Source organism: Oncorhynchus nerka, unplaced genomic scaffold, assembly GCF_034236695.1.
Source record: "Oncorhynchus nerka isolate Pitt River unplaced genomic scaffold, Oner_Uvic_2.0 unplaced_scaffold_981, whole genome shotgun sequence".
Lineage (NCBI taxonomy): Eukaryota > Metazoa > Chordata > Actinopteri > Salmoniformes > Salmonidae > Oncorhynchus > Oncorhynchus nerka.
The window spans coordinates 69,214-89,213 of NW_027040312.1; the positions used below are offsets into that span (position 1 = coordinate 69,214).

Consider the following 20,000-nt stretch of genomic DNA (forward strand, 5'->3'; position numbering starts at 1 on the left):
GACTACACCAAGAGGCAGACAGACACTCACTCAGCATCATGACTAATGATGACACCAAGAGGCAGACAGACTCACTCAGCATCATGACTAATGACGACACCAAGAGGCAGACAGACAGACTCACTCAGCATCATGACTAATGACTACACCAAGAGGCAGACAGACAGACTCACTCAGCATCATGACTAATGATGACACCAAGAGGCAGACAGACAGACTCACTCAGCATCATGACTAATGATGACACCAAGAGGCAGACAGACAGACTCACTCAGCATCATGACTAATGATGACACCAAGAGGCAGACAGACAGACTCACTCAGCATCATGACTAATGATGACACCAAGAGGCAGACAGACTCACTCAGCATCATGACTAATGATGACACCAAGAGGCAGACAGACAGACTCACTCAGCATCATGACTAATGATGACACCAAGAGGCAGACAGACTCACTCAGCATCACAACTAATGATGACACCAAGAGGCAGACAGACTCACTCAGCATCATGACTAATGACTACACCAAGAGGCAGACAGACTCACTCAGCATCATGACTAATGATGACACCGAGAGGCAGACAGACTCACTCAGCATCATGACTAATGACTACACCGAGAGGCAGACAGACTCACTCAGCATCACGACTAATGACGACACCAAGAGGCAGACAGACTCACTCAGCATCATGACTAATGACGACACCAAGAGGCAGACAGACTCACTCAGCATCACGACTAATGACGACACCAAGAGGCAGACAGACTCACTCAGCATCATGACTAATGATGACACCAAGAGGCAGACAGACAGACTCACTCAGCATCATGACTAATGACGACACCAAGAGGCAGACAGACAGACTCACTCAGCATCATGACTAATGACTACACCAAGAGGCAGACAGACTCACTCAGCATCATGACTAATGACTACACCAAGAGGCAGACAGACTCACTCAGCATCATGACTAATGACGACACCAAGAGGCAGACAGACTCACTCAGCATCATGACTAATGATGACACCAAGAGGCAGACAGACAGACTCACTCAGCATCATGACTAATGACTACACCAAGAGGCAGACAGACTCACTCAGCATCATGACTAATGACTACACCAAGAGGCAGACAGACTCACTCAGCATCATGACTAATGACTACACCAAGAGGCAGACAGACACTCACTCAGCATCATGACTAATGACTACACCAAGTGGCAGACAGACTCACTCAGCATCATGACTAATGATGACACCAAGAGGCAGACAGACTCACTCAGCATCATGACTAATGACTACACCAAGAGGCAGACAGACAGACTCACTCAGCATCATGACTAATGACGACACCAAGAGGCAGACAGACAGACTCACTCAGCATCATGACTAATGACTACACCAAGAGGCAGACAGACTCACTCAGCATCATGACTAATGACGACACCAAGAGGCAGACAGACTCACTCAGCATCATGACTAATGATGACACCAAGAGGCAGACAGACTCACTCAGCATCACGACTAATGATGACACCAAGAGGCAGACAGACTCACTCAGCATCATGACTAATGACGACACCAAGAGGCAGACAGACTCACTCAGCATCATGACTAATGACTACACCAAGAGGCAGACAGACAGACTCACTCAGCATCATGACTAATGACTACACCAAGAGGCAGACAGACTCACTCAGCATCATGACTAATGACTACACCAAGAGGCAGACAGACTCACTCAGCATCACGACTAATGATGACACCAAGAGGCAGACAGACAGACTCACTCAGCATCATGACTAATGACTACACCAAGAGGCAGACAGACTCACTCAGCATCATGACTAATGATGACACCAAGAGGCAGACAGACTCACTCAGCATCATGACTAATGACTACACCAAGAGGCAGACAGACTCACTCAGCATCATGACTAATGATGACACCAAGTGGCAGACAGACTCACTCAGCATCATGACTAATGACTACACCAAGAGGCAGACAGACACTCACTCAGCATCATGACTAATGATGACACCAAGAGGCAGACAGACTCACTCAGCATCATGACTAATGACGACACCAAGAGGCAGACAGACAGACTCACTCAGCATCATGACTAATGACTACACCAAGAGGCAGACAGACAGACTCACTCAGCATCATGACTAATGATGACACCAAGAGGCAGACAGACAGACTCACTCAGCATCATGACTAATGATGACACCAAGAGGCAGACAGACAGACTCACTCAGCATCATGACTAATGATGACACCAAGAGGCAGACAGACAGACTCACTCAGCATCATGACTAATGATGACACCAAGAGGCAGACAGACAGACTCACTCAGCATCATGACTAATGATGACACCAAGAGGCAGACAGACTCACTCAGCATCATGACTAATGATGACACCAAGAGGCAGACAGACAGACTCACTCAGCATCATGACTAATGATGACACCAAGAGGCAGACAGACTCACTCAGCATCACAACTAATGATGACACCAAGAGGCAGACAGACTCACTCAGCATCATGACTAATGACTACACCAAGAGGCAGACAGACTCACTCAGCATCATGACTAATGATGACACCAAGAGGCAGACAGACTCACTCAGCATCATGACTAATGACTACACCAAGAGGCAGACAGACTCACTCAGCATCATGACTAATGACGACACCAAGAGGCAGACAGACTCACTCAGCATCATGACTAATGATGACACCAAGAGGCAGACAGACAGACTCACTCAGCATCATGACTAATGACTACACCAAGAGGCAGACAGACTCACTCAGCATCATGACTAATGACTACACCAAGAGGCAGACAGACTCACTCAGCATCATGACTAATGACGACACCAAGAGGCAGACAGACTCACTCAGCATCATGAGACACCAAGAGGCAGACAGACTCACTCAGCATCATGACTAATGATGACACCAAGAGGCAGACAGACAGACTCACTCAGCATCATGACTAATGACTACACCAAGAGGCAGACAGACTCACTCAGCATCATGACTAATGACTACACCAAGAGGCAGACAGACTCACTCAGCATCATGACTAATGACTACACCAAGAGGCAGACAGACAGACTCACTCAGCATCATGACTAATGACTACACCAAGAGGCAGACAGACTCACTCAGCATCATGACTAATGATGACACCAAGAGGCAGACAGACTCACTCAGCATCATGACTAATGACTACACCAAGAGGCAGACAGACAGACTCACTCAGCATCATGACTAATGATGACACCAAGAGGCAGACAGACAGACTCACTCAGCATCATGACTAATGACTACACCAAGAGGCAGACAGACTCACTCAGCATCATGACTAATGATGACACCAAGAGGCAGACAGACTCACTCAGCATCATGACTAATGATGACACCAAGAGGCAGACAGACTCACTCAGCATCATGACTAATGATGACACCAAGAGGCAGACAGACTCACTCAGCATCATGACTAATGACTACACCAAGAGGCAGACAGACTCACTCAGCATCATGACTAATGACTACACCAAGAGGCAGACAGACAGACTCACTCAGCATCATGACTAATGATGACACCAAGAGGCAGACAGACTCACTCAGCATCATGACTAATGACTACACCAGCAGACAGACTCACTCATGCATCTGACTAATGATGACACCAAGAGACAGACAGACAGACTCACTCAGCATCATGACTAATGACTACACCAAGAGGCAGACAGACTCACTCAGCATCATGACTAATGATGACACCAAGAGGCAGACAGACTCACTCAGCATCATGACTAATGACGACACCAAGAGGCAGACAGACTCACTCAGCATCATGACTAATGATGACACCAAGAGGCAGACAGACAGACTCACTCAGCATCATGACTAATGATGACACCAAGAGGCAGACAGACAGACTCACTCAGCATCATGACTAATGATGACACCAAGAGGCAGACAGACAGACTCACTCAGCATCATGACTAATGATGACACCAAGAGGCAGACAGACAGACTCACTCAGCATCATGACTAATGATGACACCAAGAGGCAGACAGACAGACTCACTCAGCATCATGACTAATGACGACACCAAGAGGCAGACAGACAGACTCACTCAGCATCATGACTAATGATGACACCAAGAGGCAGACAGACTCACTCAGCATCATGACTAATGACTACACCAAGAGGCAGACAGACTCACTCAGCATCATGACTAATGATGACACCAAGAGCAGCAGACAGACTCACTCAGCATCATGACTAATGACTACACCAAGAGGCAGACAGACTCACTCAGCATCATGACTAATGACGACACCAAGAGGCAGACAGACTCACTCAGCATCATGACTAATGACTACACCAAGAGGCAGACAGACTCACTCAGCATCATGACTAATGACTACACCAAGAGGCAGACAGACTCACTCAGCATCATGACTAATGATGACACCAAGAGGCAGACAGACTCACTCAGCATCATGACTAATGACGACACCAAGAGGCAGACAGACAGACTCACTCAGCATCATGACTAATGACTACACCAAGAGGCAGACAGACTCACTCAGCATCATGACTAATGACTACACCAAGAGGCAGACAGACTCACTCAGCATCATGACTAATGACGACACCAAGAGGCAGACAGACTCACTCAGCATCATGACTAATGATGACACCAAGAGGCAGACAGACAGACTCACTCAGCATCATGACTAATGACTACACCAAGAGGCAGACAGACTCACTCAGCATCATGACTAATGACTACACCAAGAGGCAGACAGACTCACTCAGCATCATGACTAATGACTACACCAAGAGGCAGACAGACACTCACTCAGCATCATGACTAATGACTACACCAAGTGGCAGACAGACTCACTCAGCATCATGACTAATGATGACACCAAGAGGCAGACAGACTCACTCAGCATCATGACTAATGACTACACCAAGAGGCAGACAGACAGACTCACTCAGCATCATGACTAATGACGACACCAAGAGGCAGACAGACAGACTCACTCAGCATCATGACTAATGACTACACCAAGAGGCAGACAGACTCACTCAGCATCACGACTAATGACTACACCAAGAGGCAGACAGACTCACTCAGCATCATGACTAATGACTACACCAAGAGGCAGACAGACTCACTCAGCATCATGACTAATGACTACACCAAGAGGCAGACAGACTCACTCAGCATCATGACTAATGACGACACCAAGAGGCAGACAGACTCACTCAGCATCATGACTAATGATGACACCAAGAGGCAGACAGACTCACTCAGCATCACGACTAATGATGACACCAAGAGGCAGACAGACTCACTCAGCATCATGACTAATGACGACACCAAGAGGCAGACAGACTCACTCAGCATCATGACTAATGACTACACCAAGAGGCAGACAGACAGACTCACTCAGCATCATGACTAATGACTACACCAAGAGGCAGACAGACTCACTCAGCATCACGACTAATGACTACACCAAGAGGCAGACAGACTCACTCAGCATCATGACTAATGACTACACCAAGAGGCAGACAGACTCACTCAGCATCATGACTAATGATGACACCAAGAGGCAGACAGACAGACTCACTCAGCATCATGACTAATGACGACACCAAGAGGCAGACAGACAGACTCACTCAGCATCATGACTAATGACTACACCAAGAGGCAGACAGACTCACTCAGCATCATGACTAATGATGACACCAAGAGGCAGACAGACAGACTCACTCAGCATCATGACTAATGACTACACCAAGAGGCAGACAGACACTCACTCAGCATCATGACTAATGACTACACCAAGTGGCAGACAGACTCACTCAGCATCATGACTAATGATGACACCAAGAGGCAGACAGACTCACTCAGCATCATGACTAATGACTACACCAAGAGGCAGACAGACAGACTCACTCAGCATCATGACTAATGACGACACCAAGAGGCAGACAGACAGACTCACTCAGCATCATGACTAATGACTACACCAAGAGGCAGACAGACTCACTCAGCATCATGACTAATGATGACACCAAGAGGCAGACAGACTCACTCAGCATCATGACTAATGATGACACCAAGAGGCAGACAGACTCACTCAGCATCATGACTAATGATGACACCAAGAGGCAGACAGACTCACTCAGCATCATGACTAATGACTCACTCAGCATCATGACTAATGACTACACCAAGAGGCAGACAGACAGACTCACTCAGCATCATGACTGACTAATGACTGACACCAAGATGGCAGCAGACAGACTCACTCAGCATCATGACTAATGACTACACCAAGAGGCAGACAGACTCACTCAGCATCATGACTAATGACTACACCAAGAGGCAGACAGACTCACTCAGCATCATGACTAATGACTACACCAAGAGGCAGACAGACTCACTCAGCATCATGACTAATGACTACACCAAGAGGCAGACAGACTCACTCAGCATCATGACTAATGATGACACCAAAGCAGACAGCAGCATCATGACAGACTACACCAAGAGGCAGACAGACTCACTCAGCATCATGACTAATGACGACACCAAGAGGCAGACAGACTCACTCAGCATCATGACTAATGATGACACCAAGAGGCAGACAGACAGACTCACTCAGCATCATGACTAATGATGACACCAAGAGGCAGACAGACAGACTCACTCAGCATCATGACTAATGATGACACCAAGAGCAGACAGACAGACTCACTCAGCATCATGACTAATGATGACACCAAGAGCAGACAGACAGACTCACTCAGCATCATGACTAATGACTACACCAAGAGGCAGACAGACAGACTCACTCAGCATCATGACTAATGATGACACCAAGAGGCAGACAGACAGACTCACTCAGCATCATGACTAATGATGACACCAAGAGGCAGACAGACAGACTCACTCAGCATCATGACTAATGATGACACCAAGAGGCAGACAGACTCACTCAGCATCATGACTAATGATGACACCAAGAGGCAGACAGACAGACTCACTCAGCATCATGACTAATGATGACACCAAGAGGCAGACAGACTCACTCAGCATCATGACTAATGATGACACCAAGAGCAGACAGACAGACTCACTCAGCATCATGACTAATGATGACACCAAGAGGCAGACAGACTCACTCAGCATCATGACTAATGACTGACACCAAGAGGCAGACAGACAGACTCAGCATCATGACTAATGACTACACCAAGCAGGCAGACAGACTCACTCAGCATCATGACTAATGATGACACCAAGAGGCAGACAGACTCACTCAGCATCATGACTAATGATGACACCAAGAGGACAGACAGACTCACTCAGCATCATGACTAATGATGACACCAAGAGCAGACAGACAGACTCACTCAGCATCATGACTAATGATGACACCAAGAGGCAGCAGACAGACTCACTCAGCATCATGACTAATGATGACACCAAGAGGCAGACAGACAGACTCACTCAGCATCATGACTAATGACTACACCAAGAGGCAGACAGACTCACTCAGCATCATGACTAATGATGACACCAAGAGCAGACAGACAGACTCACTCAGCATCATGACTAATGACTACACCAAGAGGCAGACAGACTCACTCAGCATCATGACTAATGATGACACCAAGAGGCAGACAGACTCACTCAGCATCATGACTAATGACTACACCAAGAGGCAGACAGACTCACTCAGCATCATGACTAATGACTACACCAAGAGGCAGACAGACTCACTCAGCATCATGACTAATGACTACACCAAGAGGCAGACAGACTCACTCAGCATCATGACTAATGACTACACCAAGAGGCAGACAGACTCACTCAGCATCATGACTAATGATGACACCAAGAGGCAGACAGACTCACTCAGCATCATGACTAATGACGACACCAAGAGGCAGACAGACAGACTCACTCAGCATCATGACTAATGATGACACCAAGAGGCAGACAGACTCACTCAGCATCATGACTAATGACTACACCAAGAGGCAGACAGACTCACTCAGCATCATGACTAATGACTGACACCAAGAGGCAGACAGACTCACTCAGCATCATGACTAATGACTGACACCAAGAGCAGACAGACAGACTCACTCAGCATCATGACTAATGACTACACCAAGAGGCAGACAGACTCACTCAGCATCATGACTAATGACTGACACCAAGAGGCAGACAGACTCACTCAGCATCATGACTAATGACTGACACCAAGAGGCAGACAGACTCACTCAGCATCATGACTAATGACAGACACCAAGACAGACAGACTCACTCAGCATCATGACTAATGATGACACCAAGAGGCAGACAGACTCACTCAGCATCATGACTAATGATGACACCAAGAGGCAGACAGACTCACTCAGCATCATGACTAATGACGACACCAAGAGGCAGACAGACTCACTCAGCATCATGACTAATGATGACACCAAGAGCAGACAGACAGACTCACTCAGCATCATGACTAATGATGACACCAAGAGGCAGACAGACAGACTCACTCAGCATCATGACTAATGACTACACCAAGAGGCAGACAGACTCACTCAGCATCATGACTAATGACTACACCAAGAGGCAGACAGACTCACTCAGCATCATGACTAATGACTACACCAAGAGGCAGACAGACTCACTCAGCATCATGACTAATGACTGACACCAAGAGAGACAGACAGACTCACTCAGCATCATGACTAATGACTACACCAAGAGGCAGACAGACTCACTCAGCATCATGACTAATGATGACACCAAGAGGCAGACAGACTCACTCAGCATCATGACTAATGACTACACCAAGAGCAGACAGACAGACTCACTCAGCATCATGACTAATGATGACACCAAGAGGCAGACAGACTCACTCAGCATCACGACTAATGACGACACCAAGAGGCAGACAGACTCACTCAGCATCATGACTAATGACTACACCAAGAGGCAGACAGACAGACTCACTCAGCATCATGACTAATGACTACACCAAGAGGCAGACAGACTCACTCAGCATCATGACTAATGACTGACACCAAGAGGCAGACAGACTCACTCAGCATCATGACTAATGACTACACCAAGAGGCAGACAGACTCACTCAGCATCATGACTAATGACTACACCAAGAGGCAGACAGACTCACTCAGCATCATGACTAATGACGACACCAAGAGGCAGACAGACTCACTCAGCATCATGACTAATGATGACACCAAGAGGCAGACAGACTCACTCAGCATCACGACTAATGATGACACCAAGAGGCAGACAGACTCACTCAGCATCATGACTAATGGACACCAAGAGGCAGACAGACTCACTCAGCATCATGACTAATGACTACACCAAGAGGCAGACAGACTCACTCAGCATCATGACTAATGACTACACCAAGAGGCAGACAGACTCACTCAGCATCACGACTAATGACTACACCAAAGAGGCAGACAGACTCACTCAGCATCATGACTAATGACTACACCAAGAGGCAGACAGACTCACTCAGCATCATGACTAATGATGACACCAAGAGGCAGACAGACTCACTCAGCATCATGACTAATGACGACACCAAGAGGCAGACAGACAGACTCACTCAGCATCATGACTAATGACTACACCAAGAGGCAGACAAACTCACTCAGCATCACGACTAATGATGACACCAAGAGGCAGACAGACTCACTCAGCATCATGACTAATGACGACACCAAGAGGCAGACAGACTCACTCAGCATCATGACTGACACCAAGAGGCAGACAGACTCACTCAGCATCATGACTAATGATGACACCAAGAGGCAGACAGACAGACTCACTCAGCATCATGACTAATGACTACACCAAGAGGCAGACAGACTCACTCAGCATCATGACTAATGATGACACCAAGAGGCAGACAGACTCACTCAGCATCATGACTAATGATGACACCAAGAGGCAGACAGACTCACTCAGCATCATGACTAATGACTACACCAAGAGGCAGACAGACTCACTCAGCATCATGACTAATGACTACACCAAGAGGCAGACAGACTCACTCAGCATCACGACTAATGACTACACCAAGAGGCAGACAGACTCACTCAGCATCATGACTAATGACTACACCAAGAGGCAGACAGACTCACTCAGCATCATGACTAATAATGACACCAAGAGGCAGACAGACTCACTCAGCATCATGACTAATGACGACACCAAGAGGCAGACAGACTCACTCAGCATCATGACTAATGACTACACCAAGAGGCAGACAGACAGACTCACTCAGCATCATGACTAATGATGACACCAAGAGGCAGACAGACAGACTCACTCAGCATCATGACTAATGATGACACCAAGAGGCAGACAGACAGACTCACTCAGCATCATGACTAATGACTACACCAAGAGGCAGACAGACAGACTCACTCAGCATCATGACTAATGATGACACCAAGAGGCAGACAGACAGACTCACTCAGCATCATGACTAATGATGACACCAAGAGGCAGACAGACAGACTCACTCAGCATCACGACTAATGATGACACCAAGAGGCAGACAGACTCACTCAGCATCATGACTAATGATGACACCAAGAGGCAGACAGACAGACTCACTCAGCATCACGACTAATGATGACACCAAGAGGCAGACAGACTCACTCAGCATCATGACTAATGACTACACCAAGAGGCAGACAGACTCACTCAGCATCATGACTAATGACTACACCAAGAGGCAGACAGACTCACTCAGCATCATGACTAATGATGACACCAAGAGGCAGACAGACTCACTCAGCATCATGACTAATGACTACACCAAGAGGCAGACAGACTCACTCAGCATCATGACTAATGACGACACCAAGAGGCAGACAGACTCACTCAGCATCATGACTAATGACTACACCAAGAGGCAGACAGACAGACTCACTCAGCATCATGACTAATGATGACACCAAGAGGCAGACAGACTCACTCAGCATCATGACTAATGATGACACCAAGAGGCAGACAGACAGACTCACTCAGCATCATGACTAATGACTACACCAAGAGGCAGACAGACTCACTCAGCATCATGACTAATGACTACACCAAGAGGCAGACAGACAGACTCACTCAGCATCATGACTAATGACGACACCAAGAGGCAGACAGACAGACTCACTCAGCATCATGACTAATGATGACACCAAGAGGCAGACAGACAGACTCACTCAGCATCATGACTAATGATGACACCAAGAGGCAGACAGACAGACTCACTCAGCATCACGGTTAACGACTACACCAAGTGGCAGACAGACAGACAGACAGACAGACAGGCAAACAGGCAGACAGACAGACAGACAAACAGGCAGACAGACAGACAGACAGGCAACACTAGCTGTCAATCAAGACACCGGAAACAGGTTACCATGACGCCATGACTCCGCTACGTGAAACACGCCAAAGGGAAATAAATGAACCTGAGACAAATTCACTTCCTGCATCTAAGATCCTAAATCACATAGAAACACATTGGGTTGATTCTGGACAGATTTAGGGGAGAGTGAAACGTCTCCCTTCGTTTCCCTGAGACAAATTCACTTCCTGTATCTAAGATCCTAAATCACATAGAAACACATTGGGTTGATTCTGGACGGATTTAGGGGAGAGTGAAACCTCTCCCTTCGTTTCCCTGAGAGAAAATTCACTTCCTGTATCTTAGCTCCTAAATCACATAGAAACACATTGGGTTGATTCTGGACAGATTTAGGGGAGAGTGGAACCTCTCCCTTCGTTTCCCTGTCATCGCTGGCTTTGTGACTGACAGGCACCAGTCAACAGCTACGAGATGCAGATGGTTTTATTCCAGAGGGAATCGAGTTCGACGGACGAGTTTTAAATATAAAGGAGTTTAATACGAAGTGGGAAATGTAGCCGGCAGTAACTGAGAGCCTGATTGGCTGCCGGACATCGCTGAAGGAAAAGCCCTGAGTGGAAACATAAACAGAGAGCCTGATTGGCTGCCGGACATCGCTGAAGGAAAACCCCTGAGTGGAAACATAAACAGAGAGCCTGATTGGCTGCCGGACATCGCTGAAGGAAAAGCCCTGAGTGGAAACATAAACAGAGAGCCTGATTGGCTGCCGGACATCGCTGAAGGAAAAGCCCTGAGTGGAAACATAAACAGAGAGCCTGATTGGCTGCCGGACATCGCTGAAGGAAAAGCCCTGAGTGGAAACATAAACAGAGAGCCTGATTGGCTGCCGGACATCGCTGAAGGAAAACCCCTGAGTGGAAACAAACAGAGAGCCTGATTGGCTGCCGGACATCGCTGAAGGAAAACCCCTGAGTGGAAACATTAAAAAAAAAACTCACATAAACATGAAGCGTCTCCAGCAGCAACTCTCAGCAGGATCTCCCTTCTCTCCCTCCCTCCTCCTCTCCTCTCCCCCTTTCCCTCCCTTCTCTCCTCTCCCCCTTTCCCTCCCCTCGACCTGCTCCACTCTTCTCCCTCCTCCTCTCTCTCCCTCCCTCCACCCTCCTCTCTCTCCCTCCCTCCACCCTCCTCTCTCTCCCTCCCCCTCTCTCTCCCTCCCTCCCTCCCTCCTCTTCTCCCTCCCTCCTCTTCTCCCTCCCTCCTCTTCTCTCCCTCCTCCTCCTTCCTCCCTCCTCTTCTCTCCTCTCTCCCTCCTCTCTCTCCCTCCCTCCTCCTCTCTCCCTCCCTCCTCTCTCCCTCCTCCTCCTCCTCCCCTGAGTGAAACCTCCTCTCCCTCCTAATTCTCTCCCTCCCTCCTCCTCCCTCCTCCTCCTCTTCCTCCTCCCCTCCCCTCCTCCTCAGCCCCTCCTCCTCTCTCCCTCCTCCTCTCTCTCCCTCCCTCCCCCTCCTCTCTCTCCCTCCCTCCCCCTCCCTCTCTCTCCCTCCCCCTCTCTCCCTCCCTCCCTCCTCTTCTCCCTCCCTCCTCTTCTCTCTCCCTCCTCTCTCCTCCTCCTCCTCCCTCTCTCTTCTCTCCTCTCCCTCTCTCTCTCCCTCCCTCCTCCTCTCTCCCTCCTCTCCCTCCTCTCCTCTCCTCCCTCCTCTCTCTCCCTCCTCTCCTCTCTCCCTCCCTCCTCCTCTCCTCCTCCTCTTCCTCCTCCTCTCCCCTCCCTCCTCTCTCCCTCCTCCTCTCCCTCCTCTTCCTCCTCCTCTCTCCCTCCTCCTCCTCCTCTCCCTCCCTCCTCCTCCTCTCCCTCCTCCCTCCCTCCCTCCCTCCTCCTCCTCTCCCTCTCTCCTCCCTCCTCTCTCCCTCCTCCTCTCTCCCTCCCTCCCCTCCCTCCTCCCTCCCTCCCTCCCTCCCCTCCTCCTCCCTCCCTCCTCTATCTCTCCCTCCCTCCTCCTCTCCCTCCTCCTCTCCCTCCCTCCTCCTCTCCCTCCCTCCCTCCTCCCTCCCCTCCCTCCTCCCTCCCTCCTCTCCCTCCCTCCCCTCCTCCTCCTCCTCTCTATCTCCCTCCTCCTCCCCTCCCTCCTCCTCTCCCTCCCTCCTCCTCCTCCCTCCCTCCTCCCTCCCTCCTCCCTCCTCTCCTCCCTCCTCCTCCTCCCTCCTCCCTCTCCTCCCTCCTCTCCTCTCCCTCCTCCTCCTCCTCCCCTCTCCTCTCCCTCCTCCTCCTCCTCCCTCCTCCCCTCCCTCCTCCTCCTCTCCCTCCTCCTCCTCCCTCCCTCCTCTCCCTCCTCCTCCCTCCCTCCCTCCCTCCCTCCTCCTCTCCCTCCCTCTCCTCCTCCTCCCTCCCTCCCTCCCTCCCTCCTCCCCTCCCTCCCTCCCTCCCTCCCTCCTCCTCTCTCCTCCAGTAGTCTAATGAAGCAGCTCCTTCCATTAAACTGAGCAGGCTAATTAATCTCCATAGAGGAGAGTGACAGACAGACAGACCACCCCTGTCCACAGACACAGTCTGCTCCCGTGAGGTTGTTGGCAGCCCATTTCATGCTTTATCACGTCTTTTAATTGACAAACAAGCTGCTCTTTTCTCTTAGGCTGAGGTCTATATCACACACACAGACACACACACACACACAGACACACACACACACACACACACACAGTCTTACCGTGATGTGGTACTGTCTCCATATCTCTGGGCAGGCCTGAGGAGAGAATATTATCAATCAGTGAAACAGAAAGCACATGAACTCTCTGTGTGTGTGTGTGTGTGTCTGTGTGTGTGTGTGTCTGTCTGTGTGTGTGTGTGTGTGTGTGTGTGTGTATGTCTGTGTGTGTGTGTGTGTGTATGTGTGTGTATGTGTGTGTGTGTGTGTGTGTGTGTGTGTGTGTGTGTGTGTGTCTGTGTGTGTGTGTGTGTCTGTGTGTGTGTGTGTGTGTGTGTGTGTGTGTGTGTGTGTGTGTGTGTGTGTGGTGGAACTGGTTTTTATCAAACGGATGCAGAGAGAGGGCGGGGAAGAGAGGAGAACATCTCTCCCCAATCCAACTGTGTCTAAAGCTCTCGCTCTCTCTCCCCCTCCCTCCATCTCTCCCTCTTTCTCTCTCTCTCTCCCACCCACTCCATCTCTCTGTAAAACTGTGTCTAAAACATTCTCTCCGGAGCGTCTGACAGTTTTCCAGGAGTTGTGACAGCGCTCTCTAAGCGTCTTCACCTCCCGGTGGGAAATTGAAAATGTCACAGGCGCAGCGGGCTACTCCTATTATCTAAAAGACTCCTACTGAGAGAGAGAGAGAGAGAGAGAGAGAGACAGAGAGAGAGAGAGAGAGAGAGAGAGAGAGACAGAGAGAGAGAGAGACAGAGAGAGAGAGAGAGAGAGAGACAGAGAGAGAGAGACAGAGAGAGAGAGAGACAGAGAGACAGAGAGAGAGAGACAGAGAGAGACAGAGAGAGAGAGACAGAGAGAGAGAGAGAGAGAGAAGAGAGAGAGAGAGAGAGAGAGAGAGAGAGAGGGCAAGTCTTTCACTTTATATCTCTCCCCCCAAAATCACTTGTTTATATGTGTGTGTGTGTGTGTGTGTGTGTGTGTGTGTGTCAGGTCTCTGTCCCCTGGGTCTCTCATTAAAGACAGACGCTTGACGGAGCGTGAGTGTCACACGCCTCGCCTCTCTGCCGACACAACACACACAGATTTCTCCACAGGGAGAAACAGAGATGGAGAGAGAGAGAGAGAGAGAGAGAGAGAGAGAGAGAGAGAGAGAGAGAGAGGATGGAGAGAGAGAGAAGGATGGAGAGAGAGAGAGAGAGGATGGAGAGAGAAGGATGGAGAGAGAGAGAAGGATGGAGAGAGAGAGAGAGGAGAGAGAGAGAGAGAGGATGGAGAGAGAGAGAAGGATGGAGAGAGAGAGAAGGATGGAGAGAGAGAGAAGGATGGAGAGAGAGAGAAAAGGATGGAGAGAGAGAAGGATGGAGAGAGAGAAGGATGGAGAGAGAGAGAAAAGGATGGAGAGAGAGAAGGATGGAGAGAGAGAGAAGGATGGAGAGAGAGAAGGATGGAGAGAGAGAGAAAAGGATGGAGAGAGAGAGAAGAGGATGGAGAGAGAGAGAAAAGGATAGAGAGAGAAGGATGTAGAGAGAGAGAGGATGGAGAGAGAGGGAAGGATGGAGAGAGAGAAAAGGATGGAGAGAGAAGGATGTAGAGAGAGAGAAAAGGATGGAGAGAGAAGGATGTAGAGAGAGAGAGGATGGAGAGAGAGAGAAGGATGGAGAGAGAGAGAGAGGATGGAGAGAGAGAGAAGGATGGAGAGAGAGAAGAGGATGGAGAGAGAGAGAAAAGGATGGAGAGAGAGAGAAAGGATGGAGAGAGAGAGAAAGGATGGAGAGAGAGAGAAAAGGATGGAGAGAGAGAGAAAAGGATGGAGAGAGAGAGAAGAGGATGGAGAGAGAGAGAGAGGATGGAGAGAGAGAGAAAAGGATGGAGAGAGAGAGAAGAGGATGGAGAGAGAGAAAAGGATAGAGAGAGAGAGAAGGATGGAGAGAGAGAGAAGGATGGAGAGAGAGAAAAGGATGGGAGAGAGAAGGATGGAGAGAGAGAGAAGGATGGAGAGAGAGAGAGAAAGGATGAGAGAGAGAGAGAGAGAGGATGGAGAGAGAGAGAGAAAAGGATGGAGAGAGAGAAGGATGGAGAGAGAGAGAGAGGATGGAGAGAGAGGATGAAGGATGGAGAGAGAGAGAGGATGGAGAGAGAGAAAAGGATGGAGAGAGAAGGATGTAGAGAGAGAGAGGATGGAGAGAGAGAGAAGGATGGAGAGAGAGAGAGGATGGAGAGAGAGAGAGAAGGATGGAGAGAGAGAAGAGGATGGAGAGAGAGAGAAAAGGATGGAGAGAGAGAGAGAGGATGGAGAGAGAGAAGAGGATGGAGAGAGAGAGAAAGGATGGAGAGAGAGAGAAGGATGGAGAGAGAGAGAGGATGGAGAGAGAGAGAGGATGGAGAGAGAGAGAGGATGGAGAGAGAGAGAAGGATGGAGAGAGAGAGAGAAGGATGGAGAGAGAGAGAAGGATGGAGAGAGAGAGAAAAGGATGGAGAGAGAGAGAGGATGGAGAGAGAGAGAGAGAGGATGGAGAGAGAGAGAAAAGGATGTAGAGAGAGAGAAGAGGATGGAGAGAGAGAGAAAAGGATAGAGAGAGAAGGATGTAGAGAGAGAGAGGATGGAGAGAGAGGGAAGGATGGAGAGAGAGAGAGGATGGAGAGAGAGAAAAGGATGGAGAGAGAAGGATGTAGAGAGAGAGAGGATGGAGAGAGAGAGAAGGATGGAGAGAGAGAAGAGGATGGAGAGAGAGAGAAAAGGATGGAGAGAGAGAGAGAGGATGGAGAGAGAGAGAAAAGGATGGAGAGAGAGAGAAGGATGGAGAGAGAGAGAAAAGGATGAGAGAGAGAGAGGATGGAGAGAGAGAGAGAAAGGATGGAGGATGGAGAGAGAGAGAAAGAGGATGGAGAGAGAGAGAGGATGGAGAGAGAGAGAAAAGGATGGAGAGAGAGAGAAGAGGATGGAGAGAGAGAGAAGGATGGAGAGAGAGAGAAGGATGGAGAGAGAGAGAGAGAGGATGGAGAAAAGGATGGAGAGAGAGAGAAGGATGGAGAGAGAGAGATGGAGAGAGAGAGAGAGGAGAGAGAGAGAGGATGGAGAGGAGAGAGAGAGGATGGAGAGATGGAGAGAGAGAAAAGGATGGAGAGAGAGAAGGATGGAGAGAGAGAGAGATGGAGAGAGAGAGGATGGAGAGAGAGAAGGATGAGAGAGAGAGAGAGAGAGGAGGATGGAGAGAGAGAGAAGGATGGATGAGAGAGAGAGAGGATGGAGAGAGAGAGAGAAAGGATGGAGAGAGAGAGAAGGATGGAGAGAGAGAGAGAGAAAGGATGGAGAGAGAGAGAGAGAGAGGATGGAGAGAGAAGGATGGAGAGAGAGAGAGGATGGAGAGAGAGAGAGAAGGATGGAGAGAGAGAGAGAGGATGGAGAGAGAGAGAAAAGGATGGAGAGAGAGAGGATGAGAGAGAGGATGGAGAGAGATGGAGAGAGAGAAAAGGATGGAGAGAGAGAGAGGATGGAGAGGAGAGAGAGAAAGAGGATGGAGAGAGGATGGAGAGAGAGAGAAGGATGAGAGAGAGAGAGAGGATGAGAGAGAGAGAGAGAGAAAGGATGGAGAGAGAGAGATGGAGGATGGAGAGGATGGAGAGAAGAGGATGGAGAGAGAGAGAAAAGGATGGAGAGAGAGAAGGATGAGAGAGAGAGGATGGAGAGAGAGAGAGGAGAGAAGGATGGAGAGAGAGAGAGGATGGAGAGAGAGAGAGGATGGAGAGAAGAGAGGATGGAGAGAGAGAAAAGGATGGAGAGAGAGAGAAGGAGAGAGAGAGAAGGATGGAGAGAGAGAAAGGATGGAGAGAGAGAGAAAAGGATGGGAGAGAGAGAGAGAGGATGGAGAGAGAGAGAGAGAGGATGGAGAGAGAGATGGAGAGAGAAGGATGGAGAGAGAGAGAGAGAGGATGGAGAGAGAGAGAGAGGATGGAGAGAGAGAGAGGATGGAGAGAGAGAAAGGATGGAGAGAGAGAGAAAAGGATGGAGAGAGAGAGAAAGGATGGAGAGAGAGAGAGGATGGAGAGAGAGAGAAGGATGGAGAGAGAGAGAGAGGATGGAGAGAGAGAGAAAAGGATGGAGAGAGAAAGGATGGAGAGAGAAGAGGATAGAGAGAGAGAGAGGATGGAGAGAGAGAGAAGGATGGAGATGGAGATGGAGAGAGAGAGGATGGGAGGAGAGAGAGAGAAAAGGATGGAGAGAGAGAGAGGATGGAGAGAGGAGAGAGAAAGGATGGAGAGAGAGAGAAAAGGATGGAGAGAGAGAAGGATGGAGAGAGAAAGGATGGAGAGAGAGGGAAGGATGGAGAGAGAGAGAGAGAAAGGATGGAGAGAGAGAGAAAGGATGAGAGAGAGAGAAAGAGGATGGAGAGAGAGAGAAGAGGATGGAGAGAGAGAGAAGGATGGAGAGAGAGAGAAGGATGGAGGATGAGAGAGGAGAGAGAGAAAAGGATGGAGAGAGAGAGAGAGAGAGGATGGAGAGAGAGAAAAGGATGGAGAGAGAGAGAAAAGGATGGAGAGAGAGAGAGGGAGAGAGAGAGAGAGAGGATGGAGAGAGAGAGAAAAGGATGGAGAGAGAGAAGAGGATGGAGAGAGAGAGAGGATGGAGAGAGAGAGAGGAAGGATGGAGAGAGAGAGAAGGATGGAGAGAGAGGAAAAGGATGGAGAGAGAGAGAGAGGATGGGAGGAGAGAGAGAGAAGGATGGAGAGAGAGAGAAGGATGGAGAGAGAGAAGAAGGATGGAGAGAGAGAGAGAGGATGGAGAGAGAGAGGATGGAGAGAGAGAGAAGGATGGAGAGAGAGAGAGATGGAAGGATGGAGAGAGAGAGGATGGAGAGAGAGAGAAGGATGGAGAGAGAGAAAAGGATGGAGAGAGAGAGAGAGAGAGGATGGAGAGAGAAGGATGGAGAGAGAGAGGATGGAGAGAGAGAGAAAAGGATGGAGAGAGAGAGAGAGGATGGAGAGAGAGAGAAAAGGATGGAGAGAGAGAGAAGAGGATGGAGAGAGAGAAAAGGATAGAGAGAGAGAAGGATGGAGAGAGAGAGAGAAAAGGATGGAGAGAGAGGATGGAGAGAGAAAGGATGGAGAGAGAGAGAAGGATGGAGAGAGAGAGAGAGGATGGGAGAGAGAGAAAAGGAGAGAGAGAGAGAGGATGGAGAGAGAGAGAGGATGGAGAGAGAGGATGGATGAGAGAGAGAAGAGGATGGAGAGAGAGAAAGGATGGAGAGAGAGAAAAGGATGGATGAGAGAGAAAGGATGGAGAGAGAGAGAAGAGGATGGAGAGAGAGAGGATGGAGAGAGAGAGAAGGATGGAGAGAGAGAAAAGGATGGAGAGAGAGAGAAGAGAAAGGAGAGAGAGAGAAAGGATGGAGAGAGAGAGAGAAGAAGGATGGAGGATGGAGAGAGAGAGAGAGGATGGAGAGAGAGAGAAGAGGATGGAGAGAGAGAGAAGAAGGATGAGAAGGAGAGAGAGAAGGATGGAGAGAGAGAGAGAGGATGGAGAGAGAGAGAAAAGGATGGAGAGAGAGAGAAGGATGGAGAGAGAGAGAGGATGGAGAGAGAGAGGAGAGGATGGAGTGAGAGAGAGAAAAGGATGGAGAGAGAGAGAAGAGGATGGAGAGAGAGAGAAAAGGATAGAGAGAGAAGGATGGAGGGAGAGAGAGAAAAGGATGGAGAGAGAAGGATGGAGAGAGAGAGAGGATGGAGAGAGAGAGAGGATGAGAGAGAGAGAGATGATGGAGAGAGAGAGAGAGAGGATGGAGAGAGAGAGAAGGAGAGAGAGAGAGAGGATGGAGAGAGAGGAGGATGGAGAGAGAGAGAGAGAGAGGATGGATGAGAGAGAGAAAAGGATGGAGAGAGAGA

At 49.2% G+C, this 20,000-nt stretch overlaps 1 protein-coding gene across 1 annotated transcript in view; it reads right to left on the reverse strand.

Moving 5' to 3' along the window:
• The window catches only part of LOC135570326 (zinc finger CCHC domain-containing protein 7-like), a 126,244-nt gene that overhangs the window by 41,869 nt on the left and 64,375 nt on the right, over positions 1-20,000 (reverse strand). Inside the window, exon 5 of the mRNA XM_065016449.1 lies at positions 14,184-14,219. Within this exon, the coding sequence (XP_064872521.1) occupies positions 14,184-14,219 (36 nt within the window). The remainder of the gene's footprint in view (positions 1-14,183; positions 14,220-20,000) is intronic.